The sequence below is a fragment of the Chelonia mydas genome, chromosome 2, assembly GCF_015237465.2.
Source record: "Chelonia mydas isolate rCheMyd1 chromosome 2, rCheMyd1.pri.v2, whole genome shotgun sequence".
NCBI classification, from domain to species: domain Eukaryota; kingdom Metazoa; phylum Chordata; order Testudines; family Cheloniidae; genus Chelonia; species Chelonia mydas.
In genome coordinates, this window is record NC_057850.1 from 179,537,943 (window position 1) to 179,551,710 (window position 13,768).

The 13,768-nt window shown below is 42.8% G+C and overlaps 1 protein-coding gene across 34 annotated transcripts in view; it reads left to right on the forward strand.

Moving 5' to 3' along the window:
• CLASP2 (cytoplasmic linker associated protein 2) overlaps positions 1–13,768 on the forward strand; it is a 273,178-nt gene that overhangs the window by 24,350 nt on the left and 235,060 nt on the right. For all 34 annotated transcript variants that reach the window (XM_043540698.1, XM_037890139.2, XM_043540702.1 and 31 more), the window contains exons 3-6: positions 5,479–5,582; positions 8,839–8,930; positions 10,029–10,104; positions 13,479–13,576. In XM_043540698.1, the coding sequence (XP_043396633.1) occupies positions 5,479–5,582; positions 8,839–8,930; positions 10,029–10,104; positions 13,479–13,576 (370 nt within the window). The remainder of the gene's footprint in view (positions 1–5,478; positions 5,583–8,838; positions 8,931–10,028; positions 10,105–13,478; positions 13,577–13,768) is intronic.

A 13,768-nucleotide genomic window follows, 5' to 3' on the forward strand; every position in this document is an offset into this window, starting at 1 on the left:
GAGCCAGCAGCTCCTCCGGCATGGCTGTACTGGCCCCAACCCTGCTCACTGGCAGCTGTCCCTGGTTGCGTTAGTGCATTGGGTGGGGCTGGGGGCAGTATAGCCATGCTGGAGGAGCTGCTGGTGTGGGGTGCTGAGTCCTGGGTGTGGCAGCAGGCTGCTGCTTTGGACATTGTGGTTCCCAGTACAGCCCTGCAACTCCAGGGATGCTGATTTATATCTGCATCTGTGGACATAAATTTTGTATCCGCACAGGGCTCTAAGGATAGGTCCATCAGTGGCTATTAGTAAGGCTAAGATTTAGTCGGGGTATTTATAGTACAAATCATGGACAGGTAATGGGAAATAAAACAAAAATTCACATCCTGTGACCTATCCATGACTTGTACTAAAAATACCTCTGACTAAATCTTAGGTGGTCTAGGGGGGCCCCGGGGTGCCGCTTCTGCTCCGGGGCGGGAGGGAAGCAGCCTGGGGCGCTGCTGCTTTCTATTTTTTACTGTGTTGTTTTAAAGCTCTTAGATTCCTACACTTGCCAATCGGGTGTCTCTTACTGTTGAGAATCAGTTTTTCTTGAAATGCTTCCTTCCAGAATGATAGGCTCTCAGCTAACTTCATCTGCTTTTAGATCTATTGTGGATGAACAACTCAGTGAAGACATCTGCCCAAATGATGTAGTGATAATTAAAAAAACAAATGATGCATAAAAATGTATGACATCAAATAAAATGTTCTTGAATGACTTTCTTGATTTTGATTTGATTCTAATCACCATCGTTGCTTGAAATATTTCTGCAATAGTTTAAGGGCTTGTCTATACTACCGCACAGGGTTAATCTAAGATATGCAACTTCAGCTACATGAATAACATAGCTTACGTGATGTACTTAGATCTGCTTACCACGGTGTCTTCACTGCGGTAAGTCGACAGCTGATACTCTCCCGTCGACTCCGCTTGCCCTTCTCGTTCTGGTGGAGTACCGGAGTCAACGGGAGAGCGCTCAGCGGTCGATTTCTTGCATCTATACTAGACATGATAAATCGATCACTGCTGGATCGATCACTGCCCGCTGATCTGGCGGGTAGTGTAGACAAGCCCTAAGCCTAGTCAAAAAGCTGACATTTACTTGTGCCCTGCGCTGTGCCCCCCTTCTTTCTGGTCTCCTGCTGGTAAGATACATGCTCATCAACTTTATGGTTGAAGACCTTGCTCTTGTGCTGGCTAACCGTGTGTCTTCCCAAAGGTCACACATCCCTTACTTAATACATTAATCCTCCCTTCCCCCCAAATAATGCTAGGCAGTGTCCTCCCCAAAAATGAATTTACGCTTATACCACAGAGTCTGCTGCTGCAATGGAAGGAGGCCTTATGCACATAGTACCCTCTGCTGAGGTGTCATGAAGCTGAGATTTCAGTCTTCCGGTCCCAGACCCTATCTTCCAAAAGAAGAGCAGTGGGCTAAGGAGCAGTGGTGTCCTGGGCAGTCGGAAGACCTGTGAGAAGCTCCCTGCTACGTTGTTGGTCTCTTGTATTGGGTGGCCTTGCCAAGATCAGTCTGCCAAGCAGAAGGTTAAGTGTATTGGCCCCTGCCATCAGCCACCCCAGCAGACCCTGTGGTGGGGTAGTGGGATCTTTGCAGTACAGAGCCCTCTGTGAGCCCTCCCCTCTTCCCATGCGTCTTACTCAGAATAGCAGTAGCTGCTCAAGCTGAAGAGGCAGCTGGCAATCTCCCCTCTTTTTAGTAATAACAGTCATCTCCCACTGTTGTATGCAGCATTGTTGTAACCCTCTTGGTCCCAGGATGTTAGAGAGACCAGCTTCTGTTGGTCATAGAGATAAACTTGAGCTTGCACAGAGCTCTCCTTCAGGTCTGGGCTGAAGAAGAACTCTGGGTGGGGTTCTGTGGCCTGAATTATGCAGAAGGTAAGGCTAGATCATAATGGTCTCTTTTAGCCTCATCTATTCTTTAGCTCAGAAACTGAAGTTGGCACAGAAGCAGCAGTGTAACTCGCCAGGTACCCATAATAGATTTTAGATCACAGTGACTTCCAGGTGGAGTTCCAGGAGTTGGATATGAACTAAAAAGCACTAGATGAGTTGGTAGCTGCTTAACTGAGAGACTGGCTCTCTTTCAATCATACCACCACAGCTGTGATCAACACTCTTGAGAGAGAGCTGCAGGCAGAGCCTTCTATGTGTTAGCCCCTTTGACTTTGAAGAAGTTGTCTGAGACCATTGGATAGGAGAGAATGAGTCTGCTACAGAACACATTTAGATTATGAACAGAGTACTGGGAATCAGCACAGCAAGATAACTTGCATAGTTTTGGTCTAGCAGTTCACCCAGGAGGTTGCTGCATAACCTTAAAACTCTGTTGTGTTGCTGCCTTTTAATCAAATGTAAGTTGCAATTAGGTAACACAGCTAATCAAAGATTTTACAGGTCTGATATTTATTTCCATTACAGCTTGTTGAATTTAGGACTTGAAGATAGTCACATTATTTCTATTAAATAGTATTAAGGATGCTTGTGCTTAATATTGTGCCTTCTTGTACCCTGATTCTTGTGGAAGATAGAACCTTATTTCAATAATACATTTTGTCATTCTGTATATATTTTAATAATTGTTATGCCTGGAAATATAAAGTTGAGGGAATTACTGAAAATGGCATGCATAATTAGAAGAAAACCGCATCTAAAAACAATTTCCAGGCTAGCTTTTTGAGGTCTGGCAAAATGTTCTATTTCTGAAGTGTTACCTGCATACCTTAGGGCACCCCACCTCTTCCCAGTCCGTAGGGCTCCAGTCAAAAAGCACCTACCCTTACCCAATTCATAGGGCTCAGGGTGTAACTAACTTGGTCAATTTTAAGTTACCCACACCCTATCCCAATACATAGAGCTCTGGGTGTATACTACTTCTCTAGGTGTGCAGGACCTTTTACCAGAGAAAGAGCCTTACACAGTAATATGCTACATAACTTCTCTATATTAACAGTCACCAAAACAGACTGCACACACTACATACACAATTCTCACCACTCCCAATAAGACAGATGAACTTTTCTTGATGGTCAGTCAGGATCAGGTCCATCTGGGGGACTCCAGTTTCTGCACGCTGTCATTGGCAGATTGTTGAGGTCTGGCAGCTCTGATCTTTGGGGCTGTGTCCTGGCGTTGGTGTCTCGGGTTTGGTCACAGAGACTCCCTTCGGACTGTCACCTGATGTGCTGAGACTACCTCTAAGCCCCTTTTCTCTGCCCGTTTGGGCCTCCAGAACCCTGTCTTGTTGAGCTAGATAAGTTAATCTGTTGCAACACAGACTCAGACAAGCTGCAGACTTAACTGAAAACGGCTTAGCAAGTGCTCGTGTTTCCAGCACCAAGACACCCAGCTCCCACTGGGATCCAAACCCCAAATGAATCAGTTTTACTCTGTATAAAGCTTATACAGGGTAAATTCGTAAATTGTCCGCCCTCTATAACACTGATACAGAGATATGCACAGCTGTTTGCTCCCCCAGGTATTAATTACTTACTGTGGGTTAATTTAATAAGCAAAAGTGATTTTATTAAACATAAAAAGTAGGATTTAAGTGGTTCCAAGTAATAACAGACAGAACAAAGGAAGTTCCCAAGCAAAATAAAACAAAACATGCAAGTCTAAGCCTAATACATTAAGAAACTGATTACAGAGAAAATCTCACCCTCAGAGGTGTTCCAATAAGCTTCTTTCACAGACTGGAATCCTTCCTAGTCTGGGCCCAATCCTTTCCCTGGTACGGTTCCTGTTAGCCTCACCTCAGGTGGTAACTAGGGGATTTCCCATGACTGGAACTTCCTTTGTTCTGTTTCACCTGCTTATATAGCTTTGGCACAAGGCGGGAATCTTTTTTGTGTCTCTGGATCCCCATCCCTCCTCCTAAATGGAAAAGCACCAGGTTTAAGATGAATTCCAGTACCAGGTGCCATCGTCACATCGTATGAGACCCAAAGCCTTCATTCTTTCTGGTCTGACTCACAGGAAGTCTTGCAAGTAAACAGTCATTTACAACCAGTTGCCCTAGTTGATGGGAGCCATCAAGATTCCAGACCACCATTAATGGCCCACACTTTGGATAATTACAATAGGACCTCAGAGTTATATTTCATATTTCTAGTTTCAGATACAAGAATGATACATTTATACAAATAGGATGACCACACTCAGTAGATAAGATTTGTAGTGATACCTTATAAGAGAGATTTTGCATGAAGCATATTCCAGTTACATTATATTCACACTCATTATCATGTTTTCATAAAATCATATGGAGTCCAACATCACAGTTGGTTCCCAAAGAACTTCCTTTTGGACCCCAGTTTAAATAGTGAAATTTGAGTCCTTTTTAGCTGAACCTTAACCAATCATTGTACTAAAATTTTACTAACCAGTTCTAACATAGTGTAACAAAATTCTCTAACCAATCCTACCCCACCACCGTAATTAATTTATACCTAGCAAAAATGATTATGTAACAGACAGAAACAATTAAAGAACCAGACACATACCCTGCAGATAAACAATAGGGGAGTGGGGACCATAATGACAAAACAATAAAGAAATGAGGATTTCACAACCACAACTATTGATAAAAGAAAAGGAGGACTTGTGGCTCCTGAGCATAAGCTTTCGTGAGCTACAGCTCTCATCAGATGAAGTGAGCTGTAGCTCACGAAAACTTATGCTCAAATAAATTTGTTAGTCTCGAAGGTGCCACAAGTCCTCCTTTTCTTTTTGCGGACACAGACTAACATGGCTGCTACTCTGAAAACTATTGATAAGTGATTTTTTGACAGACAGGATGCTATCCGACTAAGTTTTCTTTAACCATCTTAAGATCTGTTTTTTTATCTGATGATAGTGGGTGCTACTAGGACAGGGTCTCCTTCTTAACAGCCTGATATCACATTGTTTTAATGTAATTTAGATGTAATGTGAGGATGTGACTTCCTACTTCTCAGCTAATGGCTGCTGCTTGGCTGCTCTTTTAATCTGGTTGCAGACGGATACCTTTGGCACCAGGCCTTACAATATGGCTGCAGACAAAGCCCTTATCCTTATAAAGTAATATCGGCTGAGAAGCCTTTGTCTGACATTCTTTTTGAAGATCAAACTGAAGTAATGTATATAGTTGGCAAGAAGGGAAATATTATCTGTGGCTTAGTTATTTTGATAGTATTCTGCTTCTTAATTCCAGTCCAACTCATTGTTCTTAAACATGTGTGACAGAAAACTAATTAGCAACTCATTTAAATAATTTTTTTTGAAAAATCTTTCTTTAAAATATTTTGGTCTTGTTTTGGACTTGTTTTCAGTCGTGTCTTGATTTTTGAACTAGAAAAATCTTAATTCTTCTCTAAGAAACATTTCTTATAAACTTGTTAGTCTTAAATTGATTAATACATATTTTGTTAATCCTTTTTTTGGCCCTCTAGTTCTTCTAGCATTGATTGATCGAATGGGAGATGCCAAAGACCAAGTTCGAGAGCAAGCACAGACTCTTATATTGAAATTAATGGACCAGGCAGCACCACCAATGGTATGACCACTTCTTGAAATTCAGAGTTAGGCTCTGATCTTACAAACATTTACATGTGATCTTAACTTGAAACACAGGTCATTCCAATGAAGTCAGTTGTTAAGTGTGTGTGCAAGTTTTAGCTGGATCATTGTTTTAATGTGTAAACAATATTGGATTGTTTTGCTTTAACTGAAGATATAACTCTGACACTAAACATACTGTTTTTACGTTATATAAATAAAAAGCAGATGTTTTCGTACCAGGATGGCAGAAGTATTTTAATTAAACATGTTTGAAACTTCCAGATGGGCTTGAATTTTAATTAATACAATGGAAATAAGCTTGACCCTCAACTTCCCCAAAATCAAATTAATTAAAAGCCTATAGGGTGAATAATACATCCACATAAGGATAGTCTTGTGGTTAAGACACTGGATTACAGCTCAGAAAATCTGGGTTCCTGGATCTGCCACATACTTCCTGCCTGACCTTGGGCAAAGCAGTTAATCTCCCTGAGCTTCAGTTCCCCACGTATAAAATGGGCTAAAAATACTTTCCATCTTTTGTCTGTCTTGTGTACTTAAGCTATGTCTACACTGTGCACCTTACAGTGGCATGGCTGTGCCGCTGCAGCCGTGCCGCTATAAGGTACACAGTGTGGCTGCTCTTTGTCGGCAGGAGAGCTCTTACCTGCCGACAAAATAAAACCACCCCCAACAAGGGTCAGTAGTTTTGTCGGCAGGAGAGCATCACCTGCCGACAAAGCACTGTCTACACAGGTGATTTTTGTCAGTCAAACTTTTGTTGGTCGGGGGGGGGGTGTTTTTTCACACCCCTTAGTGACAAAAAGCTTTACAGACGAAGGTGCAGTGTAGACATAGCCATAGTCTGTAAGTTCCTTGAGTCAGAAACTGTCTTTTACTACGTGTTTATGCAGTGCCTTGCACAACGGGACTCTGTTTATGGTTGGGTCTTCTGGGTGGTTCTGTAAGACTCCTATTAATGTAAGTCTGAAAAATGAAAGATTGCCTAATAGGATTTATCACTTAAGCAGTATTATTGCGGAGTCTTGGAACAGGGGTCATCAATAGGAATGCTATTGTTACTCAACTACTACTAATTCGCTCTTAAGGAAACCCTCTTTATAAGTTTAGATATGGAGTTGAATAGGGAGACTCTTTTAGTTTTGGAAACCAGAGCAAGGTACTTTAAACCTCTAAAACTGGCATATGTTTGTTCAGAGACGTGGGGATGAATGTGCAGGGAACTTGGATCTACAAATCGCATCCACAACTAGAGAGAATGTTTGAAAATTTGTGAGACAAAAAGTATTCTGGTGTGATTTAAGCAACCTTAAAAATGCATAGTTCTCTCCTGCACTCCTCCTGTCCCTTTTTCTCAACCAAAAAAGACTTAGTCGCATGTTTTTCTTACTGAGCATTTCATCACTTCTGTAATAGCCTGTTCCCTAGGAACTATTGAGTTGCTTGCTCGTAAACCCCCTTTTCTTACATTGAGATGTTGAGGATGCTTATTTCTGAAAAGTAAATAAAATACAAAAAACCCCAAAGCAATAAAATAGAGAACAAAACATGGGAAGATATAGTAACATAATTTTAAAAATACAGCCAGTAAATGCATGGGTTTGGTAAACCAAATACGAGAAGGAGATGTTAACTATTGCTAGAGAGCAGATTTCTCAGAGACCTATGTGATTAAGTCCCTTTTTGGAGGGATGAGTGGTAGTGGAGGGGGTAGCCTAAATAATCCTAAATTTCTGTTTGAAGATGTTTGTTTTACTACCCTACAATGTCTTGCAGTTACTTCTCTGCCTATTTCTTGTCTGTCTGGCAAGAAGACTTCCTTATTTTCTCTTTTACCTCAGAAGATGGGCTAGTTGGAGATGGATGTTTTCTTTCTTGCCAGCGTATGCTTTATTGTTCACCTGTGCTATTTTGGCAAGCAAGTAGTGCTTGTCTTCTCTAGTTTGTTCTCTTTACAGTTTATACAAGGTAAAATGTAAGATTTTTCAAGTGAAAATTTATTTAAAAATTTTGATTACTGTAACCTTTTATAGCTATTCTAAAATGTGCTACATAATAATGAAAAAGGATGTTATCTAGTGTTTAGTACTTCTTACACTACCTCTTTTTGATTAGCATTGTTGCTTTCAGTAACACGAATACAATTTGAATGGTTTACATAGGTATGCCACAGTGTGCTGTTTGGTGTAACTGTGCTACATCAGAATTGTGGTACTTGGAGAGGCTTAATTATAGAATGCTGCATACACTGAAAAATATGCTATTCCTCAGGCAGTGTGCAGTCGTTGCTAGGCGACATTCTCAGATGCCTGCTCAAAGATGGCAGCATTGCAGCTGAAGGGGCTTGCAGTTTGAGTGTATGCACTTGCTTTTAAATATCACTGGAATTCCAGAGTTTTGTAAGCTCCAAGTTGCAGCATTAACTGTGTGATATAGAGCTCCAGAACTCCTGGAAAATTGAGAATTAAAGAGGATAAAACGAGAAGGGAATGAATAAAGACAGATAAAAGACACTGAAAAATGACATGCAGGAGAGCAGATGAGGGATTGTTTAGTGTAAGAAATTCATACTAAAAGAAATGGCAAGAGATCAACACAAAGCATACTGAGAAGAAGAGACAAATGGAATTGGAGAGAAAATAGAACCAAGATAAATGAATGGGGAAAAAATTAAAATAAGAAATGCAGAAGAAATTTAATGCAAATGTAGAAGAATGAGTACTGGAAGAGACTAAAAACTGGGAATGAGAGGAGATTTTGATTGGGAAATAAGTAAACTATTGGACAAAATGAATAAAGAAAAACCTTTGCTTTAAGCCACAGTAGTAAGTTTTAAAGTTTTGCGTTGGCTTTGCAGTTGAGTTACAAAAGGAAAAATATTTCAAAATATATAGAATTAGGGGAATGAAATATTGGGAGTGTATAAAGACAAACCATTTTAGAAATGTTTCTGGTGTGAGATATTTTCTGTTGCTTATTGTAAGTAATCCAATGATTGGGAGAGGAGGGCGGAGTTGGTTAGTGTTCCATGTTGTAAAGCCTGTTTTAAAAAAAACCCCAAAAACCTCATTTTTGTTCAAAACTTTCCTTTACTTTACAAAACAAAACTTCAGAATATTCTCATCATATCAGTAGTTTCTGATGAAGTTTTGATTTAAACATCATTATAGACAGTGAACAGGTTGCATTGTGCTACTAGTGATTCAAAGCAATTGTTTTTGTTTTAATAGTGTATTTGGGACCGTCTTGCTGTTGGTTTTAAACACAAGAACTACCGATCCCGAGAAGGAGTGTGTTTGTGTCTCGTTGCAACCTTAAATATGTAAGCATCTTGTTTTTATGGAGACATAAAATATTAAAATTAATATTCTATCCTGTTTGTTTCTGAATGACTTTTCCATTTGAATTTATACTTTAAGGTGCCTGATGCACTTAAAAAATGCTCTTACTAAATTGGATGATCTGAGCAATTGACTCGTCCAAGCTTTCTGGAGTTAGCTGAAAGAATGTTCTTTTGGCACGTGCGTGCATGTGTGTATGTATACTGTGACAAAGTTCCTGCTCTGCCTTGGTGGGTCTTGCCCTTATTGGCGGATTTGCTCGCCTTGGAGCTTCACGGCAGCCCTCAGCTTGGCCGTTTTTCTGAACCCACAGTCCAGGTCGACTCCTCCTGTGTCTGACCAGGAGTTGAGAGGATTTGGGGGGAACCCGGGCCCGCCCTGTACTCCGGGTTCCAGCCCAGGTCCCTGTGGAATGCAGCTGTCTAGTGTGCCTCCTGGAACAGCTGTGTGACAGCTACAACTCCCTGGGCTACTTCCCCATGGCCTCCTCCCAACACCTTCTTTATCCTCACCATAGGACCTTCCTCCTGGTGTCTGATAATGCTTGTACACCTCAGTCCTCCAAAAGTCCGCGTTCTCTCTCTCAGCTGTTAGTGCCTCTTGCTCCCACCTCCTCACACGCACACCACAAACTGAAGTGTGCTCCTTTTTAAAACCCAGGTGCCCTGATTAGCCTGCCTTAATTGATTCTAGCAGCTTCTTGATTGGCTGCAGGTGTTCTAATCAGCCTGTCTTAATTGTCTCCAGAAGGTTCCTGATTGTTCTGGAACCTTCTCTGTTACCTTACCCAGGGAAAAGGGACCTACTTAGCATGGGGCTAATATATCTGACTTCTGTTACTCTCCTGTAGCCATCTGGCCCAACCATGTCACAATACATACATTTATATATACACACACACACACACACACACACACTCTCTGTGTGTATGTGTGTGTATGTATATATATATATGCGCGCCAAGAGCTGGGGATCCATGAAAATGTTTACATTTACGATGTTAAGCTACAAAGTAAAACTTCTGTTTTGGTGTGGAAAAAGTGTTTTTCTCTTTCTTAATTGATTTATTTCATTTTTAGTTATGGTGCACAACCACTAATCCTCAGTAAGTTGGTACCACACTTATGCATCTTGTCTGGAGACTCCAATAGTCAGGTAAGGATTTTATTGCTATATATTACTTATACAGTGTGCGTTTTGATATTAAAAAAAGATGGTAAATTGATGTTATGTCCTTAAAGAAAAATCTTTACGGATCTTTTTTATGCTGTCTTTTAATTCCACCTATTCAAGCCTTACCTATTGGCTTTTTCTCACTGAGCCTTATGTGTTGCCAGATGGACACAGTGTTGTGGGGGAACCGTTATGGTGTGCCTGCCTCCGTGGGGCCTGTTGGCTCTCTCATCTCATTTGTTTCCTGTCTCCAGTAGCTTAAATCAAATCACTGTTTGATAGTCATTTTCTGTAGAACATATTCAGAGAAAAGCAACAAAAATAATTGAATGACAGGAAGGATTAACCTCAGATGGAAGATTAAAATGAAATTTGTATAGCTTGACTAATTGACTAAGGAAACATAACAAGTACAAAGTGAACACATCTTGCAGAATGCAGACAGGTGAGGCGAGATATTTAGGGAGGTACAAGGACTATAGCCAAGGCTAAGATTTTGTCAGAGTTATTTTTACTAAAAGTCATGGACATGTCGCAGGTAATAAACAAAAATTCGCAGAAGCCGTGACCTGTCTGTGACTTTTGCTGCTGCGGCTCAGTAGTTTCCCCCTGGAAGCTTCAGGGAGTCCCCCCTCCACCTACGGCGGCTGGAAGCTGCAGGGGTGACCATATTTCCCAAAGAGAAAACTGGACACCCCCAGCTGCTCGCCCGAGGCGTCCCCCTCCCTGTGCTAGGCTCTTGCTCGTTGCTGGAACCCTGAGGAGGGCCCCCTCAGGTGTATGTCACCTGTCGCTGGAACCTTGAAGGGGGCCCCCTGTTGCCTGTCGTTGGTGTTGTCTGTCCTGGAACCCTGCCAGGGTCCCGCTGGCTACCAGCTCTAGAATCCTGCAGCCCCAGAGAATGTCACAGAGATTTCTGAAGTCACGGATTCCATGACCTCCATGACATAAACATAGCTTTGACTACAGCTAGTAAGGAGATGAAATTAAGCAAAGAGATCGCTAAAATGAAAATGAGGAGAAAAGTTCTAAATGGTGACATCTGCACGATTGAATAGCCTTCAGATTGAAGTGGTTGAAGCCTCACTTGTGGTTTGTTTAAAATAGGACTTGACAAGGCACTAGAAAATACAGTGAGAAAAAAAGTTTTGATAGGGTACGGATTAGATTAGAGGTGGGCAAACTACAGCCTGCGGGCCACATCCAGCCAGCGGGACCGTTCTGCCTGGCCCCTGAGCTCCTGGCCTGGGAGGCTAGCCCCCGGCCCAACCCCCACAGCCTCAGCTCACTGCGCCAATGCTGTGGGCAGTGGGGCTGCGAGCTCCTGGGGCAGCGCAGCTGCAGAGCCTGGCCTGACCCGGTGCTCTGTGCTGTGCGGTGCGTGGCTGGCTCCAATTGGGCGACGTGGCTGCCTGTCCTGGTGCAGCCGTGCCACCAGTGCTCCAGGCAGCGTGGTGAGGGGGGTTGGATAGAGGGCAGGGGAGTTCGGGGGGTGGTCAGGAGCCGGGGGGGAGGGGGGTGGAAAGGGGTCGGGGCAGTCAGTGGGCAGGGAACGGGGGGGTTGAATGGGGGGCAGGGGTTTTGGGGGCGGTCAGGGAGAAGGGGTGGTTGGATGGGGCAGGGGTCCCTGGAGGGGGTGCAGTGAGGAAGGATGGAGGTTGGATGGGGTGGCGGGGGGCAGTTAGGGGTGGGGAGTCTGGGGCGGTCAGAGAGAAGAGGTGGTTGGATGGGATGGGGGGGGGGGCAGTTAGGCAGGGGGGGTCCAGGGGCGTTTAGGGGGACAGAGAGCAGGAGGTGTGGATGGGGCAGGGATCCCGGGTGGGCTGTCGGGGTGAAAAGCATGGGGGGTCGGATCGGGGGGGTGGGGGCTGGGCTACGCCTGGCTGTTAGCGGAGGCACAGCCTCCCCTAACCTGCCCTCCATACAATTTCTGAAACCCAATGCAGCACTAAGGCCAAAAAGTTTGCCCGCCCCTGGACTAGATAATAGGTCTTCCATCTAATTTATATGCTTTTGCTTTCAGTTAGGCTGGATTCCTGTCTCCTAATAGCATAGGGAGTTGTTTTGAAGTCTGAAAGAAGCTCTGGCATTTTGTGGCTCTTTTGTTGTTTTTTTTTTTTTTTTTTTTTTTTTTTTTAAAAAGTCATGGTATGGGACATATCTTAATAAAGTGAGTGTGTTGTGGACCACCTGCTTTTCTGTTCACCGATCAATAGGGTTCCTGAACCAAGTACATTAATACTTTACATGGAATAGTAATACAGTATTAAGGAATTGTTTTATCTATCTTTAATATGATAGGTATGATGTAGTTTTTGGAGATATTCTTTCTTCTTTCTCTTCCCCCATTCCTTCTCTGCATATATTTCTCTACTAGCTGGTCCCCTTATTCTTTCCCTACCTGTGATTCTTTGAAGTAGTGCTATTAGTGGAGGCAGGAAGGCTGGCTCTTGCTTGTTTCTGGCTGCTTTTTCAGGCAATCAGGTTCTTATTTATGGTGAAAAGCAAAACTGGATTAGAAGCAGCTGGCAACAGAGGAACCAGCACTATTTGATCAGAATATATGGAATAATGTTTGGGATTGTTGATCTAGTGTAATAGGACTTTGAAGAAATTACTTCCCCCACCCCACCCGTTTGATATCTGTGTCATCCCCTCCAGTGTTTCTGTTTGTAGTGTCACTGGGATGGCCACCTCCCCGGTGCCCCCTCTTGGCTAGAGTTCACTCTGCAGGTGGGCCTGCCTCAGTCTCCTCCTTCCCCTTCCCCCTTTCAAGGGGGTTTCTTGGCTTTTGAGAGTCCAGTGAAACAACCGTGCTTTAGGGTATGGTTTATTAACTTAGAGTTCAAAACTGAACACAAAAGCCTTCCCCCAGCTTTAAGCTGGCCACAGCCTCAAACTCCCCTGGTGTCTCAGGGTCCTTCCTTCCTTAGCAGGCCACTTCCAGCCTTCCCGCCCCCATAACTGAAGTGACTTCCCTGGTCTCAAGATTTTCTCTGCAGAAGCCTTTCTCACTCTTTTTGTAGTCTTTCTACAGCTTTCTAAGCGTTCCCCCGTCTTTGCTGCTTCCTGCTGATCTTTATAGGAGAATCAACTTCTTCATAGCCAGTTGGTTCTACTAATTAACCCCAGGCCATATCCCAGGTGTGGTAGGCTAACTGAATGGGGAATGGCTGGAAAGGTCCTTGAAATAACTTTTTGTTAGCCACCTCTTCCATCCTCATGCTTCCAACTATTTGTGGGGCAAACCTGCATGTTTGGTTGTCATAGGGGCTCTGGAAGATTGCTTATTCATTGTGTTATGTCAAATATGATCTATAATTTTTTAAAAATCTTAATTAAATATGCATTCACAGGTGAGAGATGCTGCATTATTGGCAATTGTGGAGATTTATAGACATGTAGGAGAGAAAGTAAGAGCAGACCTTAATAAGAGGGGAATTCCCTCTGCAAGGTAAGTAATTTTTTTTAATTTTGACCACTTAATTATTTTGATCAGTGCCTAGAATGCATTAAAATCCTGCTGCTGTTCAATATGCAGTGCCATTTTTTACACCGTCTGTCAATTCCTTTTGTTTATATTATAACATCATTGCTGTTCCTAATTCTGCTTGTTATGTAACAAATTATATGTAACCAGAATTGA